General features: G+C 46.0%; 1 protein-coding gene across 1 annotated transcript in view; it reads left to right on the forward strand.

Annotated features, from left to right (window-relative positions):
* The window catches only part of NRDE2 (NRDE-2, necessary for RNA interference, domain containing), a 746570-nt gene that overhangs the window by 96667 nt on the left and 633281 nt on the right, over positions 1–16622 (forward strand). Inside the window, exon 3 of the mRNA XM_069637454.1 lies at positions 1209–1403. Within this exon, the coding sequence (XP_069493555.1) occupies positions 1209–1403 (195 nt within the window). The remainder of the gene's footprint in view (positions 1–1208; positions 1404–16622) is intronic.

A 16622-nucleotide genomic window follows, 5' to 3' on the forward strand; every position in this document is an offset into this window, starting at 1 on the left:
ACTTGGGAACAAACTTATACCCCCAGTCCAGAGGAAGAGAGCCATTTTTCTGGACTAAGAAAACCTACTTTATCTTTAGTTTAGTATTAAGTGTAAGGAACAGAAGTGGGGTCTTTTGATTGATTTACACTGATATTCTGACCGAGACATTAGTCTTTTAGTTGAGGCAGGGAAACCTTTCTTAGAATTAGGGAAAGTTAGGTTTTGTCTTTATTTTCTTTTTTTTAAATTTTTTTTTTAATCACTTTATTAAAAAAACTTTAACAACAAACAACAAAGAAAAACAAACTCCAGTACATCGCATTGTGTTCAGATTGCAATGTCTAAAAGAACCTCAGACATAAACAAAATAATACTGAATACATGGACATCAATAATATTTGTAAAAAAACAAATACAATTTGAACAAAAATCCCTGACACTCAACCAATAAGACAAAACAACAAGAAACAAAAACACACAACAAAACAGCCCCCCATCACCAGAAGTATCAAAGTATCCCCAACCCAAGTAAGGGATTACCCACCCAGGTTTGGAACCCAACCTTCAGCCAAATAGGTCATTAAAGGGTCCCCAAAGTCGAGAATAACGCCCTTCTCTACCTTGTCCAAGGAGCATATCTTTATCAAAGTTCTGATAACCACCCATCCACACCCGGTTTCTTCCTTGACTTCCAGACCCGTAGGATTTGTTTCATTGCCAAAATTAACCCTTTAGGACTAACACCATGGTTCACCTAACTGCGCTGACATGCGCCCATGCTATGACAAAACATTATTCCGCTGCTGAATCTCTTCCTCTGTGTGTTAATAGCGTCTCTTTCCCATCCTCTTCTCTTCCCCCTCTTCTCCATGCCCATTTTCTTTCTTCCAACAGACTGAGGCCTGGTTACTCCCTAACTGTGGCACAGTTTACCACAAACCTAGGTGCTGTGATAATGCTACAGTGCTGATTTGGCAGATTATAAAAGCATTAGTATAAAAGCATATGCACACATGCTTAAATAGCTTTGCTAAGCCCTGCATACTTGTCAGCAATGTATGCTAGAGTTTATTTGTTCTTTTTCAAAACCTGTTCACACAGGCCTGAAAGAATCACGGTACACAAACATCCAAGGCCAGCTCCAGGCTAGGTGCCTGAGGGAGAAGGAAGTGTCCAGTTTTTGCTGTTGGATTTAAAGCTACATTTAGATTGTTTTCTCTTCTCAGGAGTTCTTGTCCTTCACCTGCTTCAGAAGACATCACTTCAGAACAAGACACCAACAAATCAACTAAGAAAAAGAAGAAAGAAAAGAAGAAAAAGAAGAAACACCTAAGGAAAAAGAAAAGTCGAGAGGAGAGCTCGGGTGATTCTGAGACACAGGCATGTGCAGATCAGACCGAGCCAGGAAGAAACGTTTCAAAGTATGTGCTCTTTGCTTATGTTAATCTCACATGGGAATTGTTAAACAATGTGCTGCCCTCTCTCTTCCTTTTCCTGCAAACACTGTGTTAAGCCCCTTGTAAACATGTGGTCACCTAAAATGTCTATTGAGCTGTCATGTGTCCACAGCGGTAGGAGAGCCGCCGCAGCGCAGGCACAAATATTAATACCACAATAGGTATTTTTATCATGTTTTAGGATTATGATGAAGGTAGGAGGCTAATAATACAAACCCTACCCTGTAACAGCCCCTGAGTAAGCACCTCAGAGTATCATTCACAGCTACTGGTGCAACAATGCACCAGAATTAGATAGATATTGGGGGTCATTACGAGTATGGAGGTAGCCATGGTGCTATTAGCGCCATGGTTACCCCATACTGCATACCGTGTCCGGGTTCCTTGAATGAGGAATTACCGGGCCATTCCAACCTTGGAGGACCCGGTAATTTCTCATTCAAAATACCCATCCCCATTCGAGTCCCCATAGGGTCCTTTAGCGGCTCCCACTAAGGGCGCCTGGTAAAACCAGCCGCCTTTAGCGGGACCCGCTAAAGGACCTCGTAATGCGGCGGTAAGGGGTTAACGGCACCGGCACCCTTACCGGTGCTGTTAACCCCTTACCGCTAGGGTCAGAATGAGGCCCATTGACTGCAGAGATAGATTGCCTGGTCCATCTGTTTGTCCATGTCCCTTGCAGCCGAACAAGTTTTTTGTAAAACATTATTTTGACAGCAGTAAACTCAATCATACAGCAAAAACATAACATCATAGTGGAATGATATAAAACAAAATTATGAAACAACCTTCAGTTAGAGTGGGATAGCTCAGAAAATGTCGACCAAAGCATTCTTTGAGGCAACAGTAAACATATGGGTACCATATCGATCTCCATCAGAAATGGAGAAGGACATAGATGCACCATTACACAACTCTAAACTGAAAGAGGTAAAAATATCTGTTATAGAGGCAGCAAAGTACAGAAGCACTGTTCACACTTATTACACCAATTGAGTTCCTGGGGCCAAGTGCAGATGAAGAGTGTACCACCCACTTTCCATTCAGTAGACAATCTAGAGGAGTTGGAAACTAATGGCATCACCCAACTCGTTAGAAATAACCTCAGACCAAAAAGCATACCCCACAGGATATTCCCAGAGCTTGCATTGTGGTAGAGTAGAGATAGCTACACTGTGAGAAACCAGAAGGTGTTTCACTTACCAATCCTCAGGAATCTGTCATCCAGGTGGTCGGGGCACGGGCATCGCTATTGGATCCAGACCCCGGGGTGGACTAGTGCGGGAGGATCATCTGGGTGGGGGATACCTAATGGTGAGATGCTGTATCCCTCCCCCTTACTCCCTCTTTCCCTATCAAGTATATGAGCTTTGTAAACTCCCTCCCCTGCACACTGGGGAAAGACACTCGAACATGTGCCGGTGCCGTGGTCAGGCAGAGTCAGGCACTTCTGGAACAACTCGCACCTGAATCCCCTTTACCTTCCGCATCTGGATAAAAGGCAGAGCACAGGAGCACACTTCGAGCAAGGCAAGGAACGGCACAGAGCACATGAAGGAGTAGCCTATTCCAGACCGCAGCTGAATCGAGGAAGCCAGACGGGAAGTCGCAGAACGAAACCAAGGAGGGTGATGCCCATGGGCTGTTTGACAAGTAATTGCTGGCCTATTGAAATCTCGGAAGCAGCACATATGAAGCGGAGAAGTGAGGCCAGAGAATCCTTTAATGTAATGCATGTCTGAGATACCAGGGGCCCTCCTGCCCGACTAGTAGAGTCGGGGTTAGAAGTGCAGCCGCGTGGTATCATCCTTGACTCCATGATCAAAGCCGCAAGCCGAACCTTGTATACAGCTGGTGAGTTGAAGGCAACTGTGTGAAACCGGGCTGCGTATGAACATAGGTTACGGGCGGCAACAAAGTGTCCTGTGAAGTCGAATGGAAAAGGCGTTTGATGAAAGGCACAAATGAAAAGGGAAAGCCGATAATTGTTTTCTGAATTTTGAGAAGCAAATGCATGATATTAAGTAGCAAAGCGGTCCGACACTGCGTGGGCGCCCAATCGAAAAGTCTCTGCCTGAATGTATCCCGCTAACAGAACTTATGAAATGGGAATATGATTCATGAGGAAAGGAATCAAAGTGGTCCTGCGAGGATTTAAGTCAAATCCTTTGCACAATCGAAAGTCTTCGGTTTGCAGTGATCTGTGAAAGTGAAATAGGAGTCTGAGCCCGATGGAGGGGAACTCAAAGTGAAAGGTGAAAGTGGTGTGCCATACAGAGGCCCGAGTCAGACGGACAGAGGCCTATTGTAAAGTGAAAAGGAAATCCGAGCCCGGTTGAGGGGGACTCGGTGGAAGTAAGACTTTTGTTGTATAAAAAGTAAACTGAGGAAAGGTACTTTGAACAATCTTTTTTGTTGAACTTTTGTTTTGCAAGAGAGAAGCCTTCCTTGATTCAGCAAGAGACTTTTGGTTGCAGAGAGCCGATATATGAACTGGAACCATGCCCTTGTGCTTAGCCGAACTGAAGTGTGTTCCAAGCCCAAGTGTGCCGCCTTGTCCCATGGTGAAAACATGGGGAAGGGGAACCAACTATCCAGTCATCCTGACATTTTGTTTCATGACATACCTTTTGTTATCTACATCGTTTCCCAGACTGTTTGTTTAGGAGTAGGGATTGGCAATTTTTTTTTGTTTTTAATTTTGACGAATACCCTACTGGGACTGCGATATCTTGATTTTGATGGTGTTACTCACAGCTCCGTAAGCAGGTCAGGAAGGTGGATAGATGACCTTGGAGACGATATGTGTACAGGAATCGATATTCAGCCTTTAATTCCAGCTCCCCTGAGTACAAGACTCAGGCTTCCTCAAAGAGGGGCTCTTCTTTACAACGTACCTCTCTGCTGTTTCGATTGGAACAGGCAGAGGTGTCAGTTGAATAAAAGAGCGGGGAAAACATGCACCGCCAATACCAATGCTGCAAAGGAATACAAAGATATTAAACAGTGCCTAGAGGAACAATAAGCAATCAAGCAACAGTAGTGGACAGAAAATACCTAGGCAAGGATTGGAGTGGAGCTTTCCCCGGGATGGACCTACAATTAAAGTAGTAAACCCAGTGAGTGAAAATAGACTTATGGACTCTTCCTATAGAGTTTTTAACCAAAAACAACTGACCTGAATTGTGGGACTCTCAAGGGTTAACAAAGTACAGGATTGCAGAAAATGACAGGATAAAATAATAAACAGGTAAGTTAGTACAGGGAAGTAAACCCGGGCTGCACGAGGGTCGCGCTAGAGCCGGTTTGGTGCAGGATCAGGAAAGCGTCAATATGCACTTTGAAAATAAGTTCACGGAGTATTGTAATCCAATAAATGTCCCAAAATCCAGTAGAGAGAAATACCCAACGGAGCAGTAGGTAATTGAGGTACAATAGTCAGAGATGGCGCTGGCAGAATTACCAATAAACAAACACAGCAGGTTACCTGAAAACACACACTTTCCAGACGAGGATTGGAGCAACTGAGGAGTTCCGAGTAGCCACTAGTGGATGAGCTGCAAGGGCAGCAGGAGCGGGGAAGAACAATCCAAATAACGTTCTGCGTCGAATACCAGGAGATCACGACAATGATAAGGAGGGAGAGAAGGCAGTCCAGGTGCAGTCCAGGTCGATACCGTAGCGGTCTGTAAGAAGTGCCAATAGGGTACAAGGCATAACAATCCAAAGGTCAGGCGTGGTTCGGAACCAGGAGATCAAGTCAGGATTTCGTGACAAAGGTTTCACGAAGAAAAACGGACGTAACCGCAAATAGCAAGAAACACTAATTAGCAGCAACAAGCCCTCTGGAAGACGGCAGTTTTAAACCCGTATGGGGGCATGTCTTGCTGTACTTCCTCCACGTACGAGATGTGTCAGCTGACACGGGTTCCGCTGTAGTTGTACAGGCACCATGGCAACCTGTATCTGCTCCACTAAGGAGCTTGTGAATGAGACGTACTCCGCAGGGAAGCCTTTCGCTGTCGAAGTGTAACAGCTGGTCAAAAATGGTCATAGCTTGCTCACATCCTTAGATTTAGGTTTTCCCAACCCCCTGAAGTTCAATAAACACCCTTGAACTGTGATGGATTGTGTCTGTCTTACTGGTTGATAACATGCCTTCCTTACCACACCTAGGGCAGAATGTAGTCAGTGCTGTTACAAACATTGTAAGGCAAGAAGGGTTGGGAATGCCCTTTTAAGGAGCTTTGCTTGATTCCATCTGTGACCATTGTTTGACCCAGAAAGTTGTGTTGAGGTCCCTCTTCCATTTTTTTTTTTTTTTTTTTTTTTATTTCTTAGTTTAATAATAAACTTTTTGAAATATACAATTTCTTAATCATTTCCCCATTCTATGAAGAAAGCTCCAGGATTACAGTTCTCGTGTCCGGCCTACAATCTTATACATCGAGCATGTCGATAAAATTTATCACCGAACAAGTTAGAAATACGGAACTCCCACTCAGTATTCTGAACCACCAGTCCTCCATGTTTCCATTTGTCGGTGCATATTTGCTCAGGTGTATCGATCTGATTGAATTCAGTTTAGTGCAGCCAATTACCAAATGTTTTATGGTTTCGGTTTCCTTTAGACAGAATCTGCACCAGTTATCACAGATCATTGGTTCTTTCCGTCTTAATAACACTTCTTTTGTTCGTAACGCATTCATTTGCAAATGAAGAAAAGCGGTCACGGTGATGTCTTGAGGGAAACTGAGTGAGATATCTCGGCATCTTATTTATTTTGTTGGTGGTTGGTCCCAATTTGGGCGCCGATACCATTTTTTCCAGACGCTCGATGTTTTGTACCCAAGCCCATTCTTTTAGTTTTTTCTTTGCGAGTTGAGGCAATTTTATCAACATTTCTTTGCTTATATTGGCTGCTCGCATGATGTCATGAATTCTTGTGGTCCAGGTGTTTAAGATCGTCTTCAAAGGGCACACGTCATCTATTGCTAAGATTTCGCAGGCGGGTTCTTTCTCTATTATTGTCATCTTTCTTAGTAGTGCTATTGATTTCCAGATAACTGTTGTGTGTAGAGCATCCAAGGCAAGTTCATGCCTTATTATTGAGATTGAAAGGCAGTTTGGTAGCTTTAAGACACGTCGCCAGAAATAGCCTTCCAGTTTTGCCCAAAGGTTGTAATCAAGATTCCAACCAGCTTCTGTTCCATAGGTAACACATGGAATTACTTTTTGTAAGTAGAATAGCCGAATTGGGGTCAGAGAGAATTTGCCAAAAAGGTTATGAATTTTGGTTCCTTGGATGGCCAAAGTATTCATGCGACATCCTAAATATCTTGACCAGCTCTTCTCACATATCGAGGAGGATATCATTATACCTAGGTATCTAAATTCAGTTACTTCCTCAAGACTCGTGTTTCCAATTTGCCACTTGAAGCGGTTTTTCTTTGTTCCTTTTTGCGTTCCAATTTTCATAATTTTTGTTTTTGACGTATTTATATTCAGGTGATTTATATTCATGTATTGGTATAGTTTATGTAATAGTCGTTGTAGGCCGATCGGCGTGGTGTCTATTAAGATTATGTCGTCTGCGTATATTAAGCAGTTTAGATGAAATCCATTCAGTTTCGGCGGAAAGCAACGCACCTCTTTCAATGCTGATGGAATATCCGCGATGAATAGTTTAAACAAGCATGCTGCAATGGGACAGCCCTGTTTTACACCTCTCTGGGTCTTCATTTTGTCCGATAGAGTCCCGGCTTCATTCAGTCTTATCTGAATGGTCGTGGCTGTGTGCAATGCAATGATGGGAAACAGAATCTCATCTGGGCAATTCCAGTTGTTTAGTTTAGCCCACAGGGTTTCCCGATCAATGCAGTCGAAAGCTTGATTCAGATCAATGAATGCAATAAATAACTGTGTTTTTTTTCCCATGGCATTCAACTTAAGTAAGTTTAACAAGGTCAGATTGTTTTCAGTTCCGACACCTTTTGTAAAGCCTGTTTGTCTAGGATCAGTGATTCCTCTCGTGTCAGCCCACTTCGTTAGTTTTTTTTGCAGGAAGTTCGCAAACACTTTGCCGATGGTGTCTAGTAAGGCGATAGGGCGATAGTTTGCCGGGTCAGCTCGATCGCCTTTCTTGAATATAGGAACTATAATTGCAGATGTCCACGAGGCCGGTATCTCTCTGAGCTTTTTGATGTTGGCAAATAAAATTTCAATCAATTTTGCCCATTCCAATTTGTGTTGTTTAAGCATAACGTTAGAAATGCCATCTGGGCCAGCGGCTCGCGAGTTGTTCAGTTTTCCAATGGCAGATAGGATGTCATCCCTGGTTTCGGTGCAGTCCCAGTTTACAGACCTTAGGTTTCTTTGTTTGATATCTGTTTCATTATCTCCTGAGAAAACCTTAATAAAATGTTTATTCCACTCCGCCTCAGTGACCACGTTTGCCATTTTGATCGCTTGGTTGGCTGAACAGTTGTTTAGAATTTGCCAAATGTCTCTGCATTTGTGTGATCTTATCATTGTCAGCATGAGTTCGCCTCTTTCTTGGTCGCGTTGGAATTGAAATGCCTTAGACCAATTACGGTATGTTTGTGTCCTTTTTTTTATTAGGTTGGCGCTGTTAGTACCACCTTGCGCTTTCAGCTTGCGTATGTCACGCTTTAGACGCTTTTTTTCTTCGTTTACTCTTGTGCTCCATTCATGGATATGTTTTTTCTCAGAATTTTTCTTCCACAAGGTCGGTAAACTTTTCAGCGGTAACAGCGATACATAATCCACATTACACAGAGACAGACGGTCTACTGCATCCAATTTCGCCGTTAGACTGGTTATCTGAGCAGTAGATAATCGTAGCCTGTTTTTTCCGTTGTTTACTTCCAGAGCTTGAGTCGCTATTGCCTTATTTGTTCCTGATTGTATCCTCAGATATAATACCAACGGATCATGGTCACTGGTTTTCGTAGGAGTTACATTCAGTTCATGAAGTAAGTTCCAAGCATGTTTTGAGACCCATATATAGTCCAAAACTTTTGCAGTGCCCATGTTCTGCCACGTATTTTTGGGGGGCCTGTCTCTGTCAATTTGACCGTTCACCATGTCACAATCATACGCCTCCATGATATTGTCCCAGATGATCCTTCTCTCCTGATTTAAGGGGCTATTGGCACGGTCGTTGGATATTCGCGCACCCTTCTCAGAAAACCAGGACAAGTTCATGTCACCACATATTAGTAGTATGATATTGTTCTTCTTATGCATGTACTTATCCAACAGGTTTATTACCGAGCCTATAAATCGTTTGGAGGTGATCATCGCCGGATTCCAGTATACATTTAATACAAGAAGTTGTTGCGGTTTATTCCCATCACGACTTTTTCGTTGCATCAGCGTGCATTGCACAAACAGATTTGGATTTTCACTTTTAAGCACCTTCCAATCACATCCGATTTTCATCATGGTTATCAGGCCAGAGAAAGGACGTCCATGTGAATTTTTTCCTGCAGGGTTCAGCATTGTGGCATAGCCTTCTTTCACAGGAGGACATCTTAGCCATGTTTCCTGTAGACAAATTATGAGATTATCATTCAGCTCAATCGGAAAGCTTTCATAGAGATGACGGAAGCCTCTCGTGTTCCAAGAAATCAAGGAAGTCGATTTCATCTCTTTGTCAGAGACTAGCTATTTGGAACCTGCCCAGTGTTTGTTGGTTTTCCCAGAGTGGAGCATGGGCGGTTCAATTCTTAATTGTTTTCTTAGTTCACTCCTCCGTTGATCTTGAGAGGGCGCTTTATGTCCGGAGCTGTTTGACGGATTTTTTATATTGACTGGTCTATGGCTTACCAAGTCAGACAATACTTCCCTTGTCTCAAAGCCAAACTGCAGAATTTCATCCTTTGCTGCCAGAATTATATTGCGTACTGCTTTGGAAGATATGTGAAGATATACTTTGTCTGCGTATTTCTCAGACATATATTCGATAATAGCAATGTCATTAGACGTCACAATTCTCAGAGCCGGTACCGAGTGTAGGAGGCGCATTACATTCCTTCTGTTCAAGTTCACATCAGGATCATCTTTATGGATGTTCGTGATTGCGATTCGAGGGTTTCTATCGACCATTGATTCATGGGCTCTAGACCTGGTCTTCTCCACCTGATGTAGTCTTTGTCCGGCTGTACATTTGGGATTTAAACTTTTCATATTAATAGGGCTGCCACCTAAGCCTTGTGTTAATGAGCCCACGTCTGACAAAATGCCTCTGGACATTTTTTGTTTTTTGCAGTCCGATTTGGCCCGATGTACAGAGGCCTTCGAGCAAGATTTGGATTTTAGTATCCAAGGGTTTCCCGCCCTTTTTCCCTTGGATGTATAGGATTCATTTTGGTCAGGAATAAAGGGCTCATTTGTTTCCAGGCTGCTTGTCGAGTTGATTGAAGCGTTTGGACTGTTTGTCTCGCAATCATCTTCTATTGAATACGTTGATAGATTGCAAAGATCGATGGATGAGGTTTGGGCTGGGCTTTCCGCTTCTTCCATTTCCACTCTCTGGCGTTTTTTGGGGTTTCCGTTTTCAACTGTAGCTTCTCCGACATCTTTACTCGTGCTTACGGTCTCTTTAGACAGCATTGATGCATTATTTTTTTGAGTTCTTGAGAAGAAATTCGGTTTGGCTGGAGACGTCAGATTGCGTATACATTTTCTAGATTTGTTGGTTTGATTGCGAGGTTCACAATGTTTTTTCTTTTCTTTTCGTTTCTTCGGGGTGTTACCAGTGGCCAGCAGCTTTTTGGGTTTCTCGACGTTTTCTTTCTCTAAAGTTGGATTTTTTCCTGGTCCTTTAAATTTTTTTGCAGCTCCAATGAAAATCCCGAACGATGAACTTGGTCGGGTTTGATTGGCACATTTAATGATGTCTTGGGACTTGGGTTCACGCTCCTCTAGTCCTGGCTTAAGATTAGAAGACATAGAAGGTGTCTCCACAGTCCCTACTATTATTGCCACGTCGTTGGACACGACTGGCTCTTTCGGCATCAATTCCATTGTGTCGGAATGGGGTGTTCCAATGGTTTCATTTGCTTTAGGAGTCGGTGTTATAGGCTCCATTGGACGCATCGATCTCATTAACGTGATTGATTGCTTTAGGCAGGCAGCAATCGATGTTATCAAGTCATTCTTTTCCTGATTTCCTTTTGCCATACCTTCATTTACTTGCTTTTGGAACTCTGACAGCGCTGTTTTTTCAGATTCAAGGTTGTTTTGCAACTGTGCAATTAGTTGTTCTTGTTTGGCTAGTTTTTCCACAATGTGGGAAAGTAGCCCTCCATTTGATTGCAGCGCCTCATGTAAATTTTCGTATAATTTGGTGAAAGGTAATAGAGCAACCGATGATGCGGCTAACACATTATTATGAATTTGAAGAGCGGCGGCAGCCGACAGATTTCATTTGTAGGCTGCGACCGCATCACCGTCTGTGTTTCCATCAGACGGGATCAGTAGGTCCTTTTGCTTCTTTGGCCCCATTTCTCCAGGTCCCATCCTTTTGTTGCTCGTAGGTTTAAAGTTTGACGGGGTTCTCGGGGTGGAACAGGTAGATACGGTCTTCGTCAATGAGTTTTGATAGTTACAGGAGACACAGTCCCCCCCTAGGTTCTCTAGCCGTGAGAGTCTATTTCTCTGATAGCTTGAGACTTCATCTGCATTTCTCTGCGCCTCTCTTGATACGTGATGGAACATTTGAGTAGGAGAGACCATTGCGACATTATGCAGGCCGACAGGGCGAGGCTTCCTATTGTAGTTGTCAAGTGGCTCCATTTCAGTTCTTAAGGAGCCTATAGACAAGCGTTCTTTCATTATTTCGAAGTCAGCTTTCAGGCGTTCCGCAAGTCTAGCTTCACGTCCTGCTAGATCTAACACCTGGGTCGAGTTTATGTTGTATGCAGGGGAGTATGCAAGCGAGTTTTGCAACTCAGCAGTAGCACATCTCTCTTTCCGAATCGCTTTGGCTTTAATCAAGTTATTCGCAATTTCAGCGCTTGATCTTGGTAGTGTTTTCGGATTGCCTGAGGTATCTTTGTTCGAAGGTAGACCTGATCTCTCTTCCATGTGGTTAGAGGGTTCGAGGCTCAATTCCGCCTCAGGTGTTTGATAGTTACTAGTGTTTGCAGGGTTCGTTAGTTCGAATGTTCCAGCATCAGTGGAGACCACCACCATTTCTTTCTCGTGCTCAATGAGTTCGAGGTCCGTCACATCGCACTCATGCAACGGTCTTCCCCTTTTTCCTTCATTCGCATGATGAGAGGCGTTCATGAAAGGGACAAAGGCGTTTCTCTTCAATTCGTTATGATCGTTGGTTATAATGGTTGCACAGACTTCGTCATGCGAAGTTTCCTCCTGGCCGACCACAGGGACAGGTGGAACTGCCACGGACAAATCCGTCGCTGACTGTGTGAATGACGCGATCAACTGAAGGGTTGCACCCACTTCCAGATCTAATAGCGACACCACAGGATCGCTCGTTAATTCAGGCGCTGAGTCAGGAGTTAGAGACTGACGCCGTGATGTAGCGGTGCTGGGATTACAGGAGGTACTATGGATACAGCCAGGCGTCATGGGGTTAAATAGCGAGTGTGGGTTTGATGTATTTATGGAGTGGGCAAAGCTTGAACATGGGGTAAGGAGTGTTTTGCTCACCGTGAGAGGCCCACTCGACCTCTGCTGTTCCCAGTCCTGGCTCTTTAAGGCTCCATCTGACAAACCCTCTTTAGTCAAACAGTCTCTCTGGGGGGAGGATACAGTCAATGGATTCAATTCTTGAGAGACCGCCACATCCAATGGCTCGGGCTCGGGCTCATCTGGATAAGCGGACAGGGAGCCTTCCGCTCTAAGGGAGACCAACTTGCCATTAGATTGTAAAGTTTGTCTGGACATGGCACGAGTCAGGGGCCCTAACTCAGCCATAATGACAGGTTTCTTACCTTCTCTCCGGCAGGGCTCCGGCTCCAGCCTCAGCTGCGTGCGGCGGCGTACGGCCGCGAACTGCCGCAGACTGAACTCAGCCCGAACTCCGCGCGCGCTCCGCGCTCCGGGGGAGTTTTTAAAGAGAGTTGGGCTTCTTTTTCTTAAAGAAGAAGTGGTCCAAAGCACAGGATCTCCAAATCGCTGGGAGTAGCAGCAGCTCCTCACAGCGACCAACAGGACCAGTGACTGCCGCAGACTGAACTCAGCCCGAACTTCCATTTTAGCTTAACTGGAGGCAGGGATTTTCGGCTACTTGAAACTTAGAGTTAATGGTAGACACCATATGCTTGCACCCAGAGGAGCTGAGAATGTTCTTGCTATGGTAGCACAGACTGCAGTCGCTTATGGGGGTGAGGTATTGCAGACTGGATTGACCCGGCGGTTCTGCAACAATTCATCCAGAGCAGAGATGGAGCTTCATCCTGTTGGCTTGCCACCTCCGTAGAGATGCAGTATTCAATCCTCAAGGATAACCATGGCAACCTGACACCTGGAAATAACAACGCACCAGGAGGGAGCAGAAAAGTTTAAGGACTGGAATATATAAGCAAGCTGTGTGATTCTCGCCGAATATATGCTCCAACTCCTATACCACTGGAAATGGTGGTAGAGATACCATGAGCACTTGCAAGCTGGTATGAGCGAAGTAACACAGGTCGCCTCAGCCGCTGGGCTACACCGAGGGAATACCAAGATGGCATTGCATGCTTCAGACACCTTAGCAACCTCTCAGTTGCAGGCTAGAAGGGAGGAAATCGATAACTATTAGGACTACCAAGAATAAATCTGTAAAGAGATGTTATGAGGAAATTAGGTCATCGCTGAGCCTAACCAATACCAGGGAGAGCGCAAGACCAAGGAGCCTAGGAGAGAACCAATCAAAAGTCCATTCCACCAGAGACCACCAGGGGGCAAAGACCAATATGGCAGGGTAACGAACGAGCCCCGTACATCCTCGCCCATCTCATGATAGTTTTCATGCCTAGCTGAGACCTGACGGGGGATTGTAATGCAGAGAAACAGCAGGAGTGAGCAGATCAGCTTAGTCCCAGGCTGTGGGGGTGCACGGGAGTTGCGGCAGGATCCAAGCCTAAATAGCAGTAGTGAGAGGTCCCCCCGCACGGTGGCCTGGACTTTGGAGTGGTTGCAGTGGCGGGACCGAGCAGGCGAGAAGGGAGCATTGGCAGAGCCTAATGGAGACGATGGAGGCGCTGTGGTGGTGAGCACGTCCTGAAGCCCTACGTTTGGATGTTGGCACCAGTGCAGGGAGAACATGTGCAGCAGTGGTGGGGCAGGTGAAGTGTGCAGCCCTGAACGGATGTGGGGGGCGCAGCTTCCCAGTGGGCCAAAGGTGAGAGGCCGTTATCAGTCCGGCATAGACAAGTGAAGGAGAAAAGAACCCTGAGGAGAAGAGGCGACACAATGTGGCTTGCTGGTTTGCTTTGGCACCGGGGCAGCCCTCGGGACTTGCTAACACGGTGTGAGGAAGAAGTGCACTGAGCCCACATTTAGGCTGCGCAGCTCGGCGACAAGGTCTGGAGGGCACCTGAGAGAATTCGGCTGGCGCAAGGTGCAGGAGTGAGGACCTGTGGCATAGGGGATTACCTCTGTGTCACTTTGAGGCGGACCTCATAGCGGGGCAGAGAGCGGAGTGCCCTGATGGGCGAGGCTCTTGGAGCCAGCTTGTGGCATATGCTTCTGGCTCTGCCTGGTGCAGAGCTAGACCGTAGGGCAGCTGTGAGAAGACGGGAAAGTGCCGTGTATCAACTAGGGCCGCAGAGGACCGGGAGAGATCGTCCTGAAAGATGAGGAAGTCTGAGAGGGGGTCTTGGGAAGAGAGTGGGGTTGAGGTCTGTGCTGAGGAGCAAGCAGAGAGGGGGCTGCTGAGTGATATTTTGTCCCTGGAACAACACAGGAGGGGTGCCAATGGCAGAGAAGGAAGGGAAGGGGATCCATTGCTGCAGTCAGACATGGGTAGAGGTCCTCCAGCCCCCTCTACAAAAGACAATATTAAGGACATATTGCAAGAAATGTAAGCACTGAGGGGAGACATTCAGGCTTCCATCACAGACTTGGGTGGTAGGGGTGGAGGTTTTCGAAGATACATTTGAGTGGATGGAGAACAACCACCTCTACACCGATCTGTTTGAAATGAAGGAGGAGGCCAGACTGATGTATGTGTAGTCCCGGGAAGAAGATTTCTGCCTGAAGTTGGATTACCCAGAGAATAGGGAAAGGAGAAACAATCTGAGTGTGTTTGACCTGAAAGAGCAGAAGAGCGAGACCCCAAGTGATGTCCAGAGGAAGGTAAAGGCGATTGTGTACACCTTGTTTCTTAATGTAAGCGGAAAGGAAGGTGAAATCGAAAGGGCCCACCAAGGCGGTATGGTGAAAGTTTCTCAAATATGGAGACAAGGCAGAAGTGCTGGACAGGGCTAAATACCAGTGGAAACATGCAATTTGAAGGTGAAACAGTGGAAATATACCAGGATCTATCTAATCCAATCCTGGCCCGACGACGGGATTGTCGCCCTTAGCCCTTAGCCATCATGGCTTACGGAGAAGGAAATTTGGTACAGGTGGATTTATCCATTTGCTATGGTGTTTGAGGTCAATGGAGTAGACTATCTAGTAACAATGGCATCTGAGGCACAGCAGGTGCTGAAGCATCTGTCAGAAGGGGAAAATTAGGGAAATCAACTGTTGGAGGAGGTGGGGGCAGCTTCAGTCGAGGATAATGGAAGAGGGCTTCTGCAACGCAAGAGGGATACTCAGAGGCAGAAAGTACCAGAGAATGAACACCCCATCGCCTGCGAAGTAACAGGAACTGCTGCTGCTTTAGGGGCATCTTTATTATGACAGATCGGATCACGTTGGGGGTGAGGTCTCTTCTTTTAGAATGTTGGGATTTTTTGGGGGAGTGCTAGGTGTGGTTGTACTGAAGTAGGGGGTTGAGGGAATGATAGGGTGGGGTGGGAGCGAGTTACCTATGGTGGCCCATTTACAGATGTCGTCTCAATTGTTTCGTTTTGGGGAGAGATGAGGGGAAGGCGGACGGAACTTACGGAACACAGGGTAGATTACAGGCTTTGTTGCTGGGAGAATTGTCAGGGGGGTTGAATTGTGAGTGGTTGAGATCTTGACAGTGGTGACTATGACTTTGTGGAGAGGGGTGGATCAGTTGAGGATCGGGACGTTGAACGTGAAGGGGGTGAATCCTCCAACTAAATGCTCTCTGATTGTTAGGGAGTTTAGCCGACGGGGGCTAGATGGTGCAAGAGACGAGGACTGTACAGGGGCAGGAATGCTGTGTGCACTGTGGGCTGATTGGTCAAGCGCATTGGGCCTCTGTCCGGAAACGCTCCCAGACATGTAACGCTCCCCCCGGTACCTTATCTTCTGGCAGGCAGCAGCGGGCACTGTCACCTGGCATAACGCGGCGAAGGGCAGCATTTTGTCCGCGAGCCGGCGTTCACAGACGTCCCCATCTGGGCCCGCATTTTCAGCACTTGGTTTGGAAGTTGCCATGGCGACTGAGGCAATGGTCACGTCGCATCTCACGTGATCCCGCACGCTGCGGATCACGTGATTGGAATAGTGCCGGAACTCTGGTATTTAACTCCTCCTCACTTCTGATCGTTGCTTCTGATCGTTGTTCCGACAGCAGCGTTTTTCTTGGATTTTCGTTATTCTGGACCTCGGCCTGTTTCATCTGGTTTTCTCCTTGGATTGCCCTCGTATCGTTGTTTTCATGGATACCTCAACCTCGGACTGTTCTTGGATTGGCTTACTTAATGATTTGGTGTTTACTTGGTTCACGTATCTTGATTTGGGTGGGTACCTGACCACTAGGTTATCTGGTGCTCTTTGGGCTCATCTTTTGTCTCCCTTTTCTGGGCTTTATTTTTTCCACTTGCCTCTATTACTATCACACACCCCTGCCCCTATTCTCTGAGTCTCTGTCTGGCTCTGTTTATGCATTAGGCGTCCTCGTGCCGGCGGGTACAGGATTGGTTCTGGACTAGAGACTGCCTGGGCACAGTAGGTGTCCTCGTGCCGGCGGGTACAGGATTGGTGCTGGACTAGAGACTGTCTGGGCACCATAGGCGTCCTCGTGTCGTCGGGGTAGGTGCATTGGAGTCCAGTTGTTCTCGG

The sequence above is a fragment of the Ambystoma mexicanum genome, chromosome 14, assembly GCF_040938575.1.
Source record: "Ambystoma mexicanum isolate Mex_15411 chromosome 14, UKY_AmexF1_1, whole genome shotgun sequence".
Lineage (NCBI taxonomy): Eukaryota > Metazoa > Chordata > Amphibia > Caudata > Ambystomatidae > Ambystoma > Ambystoma mexicanum.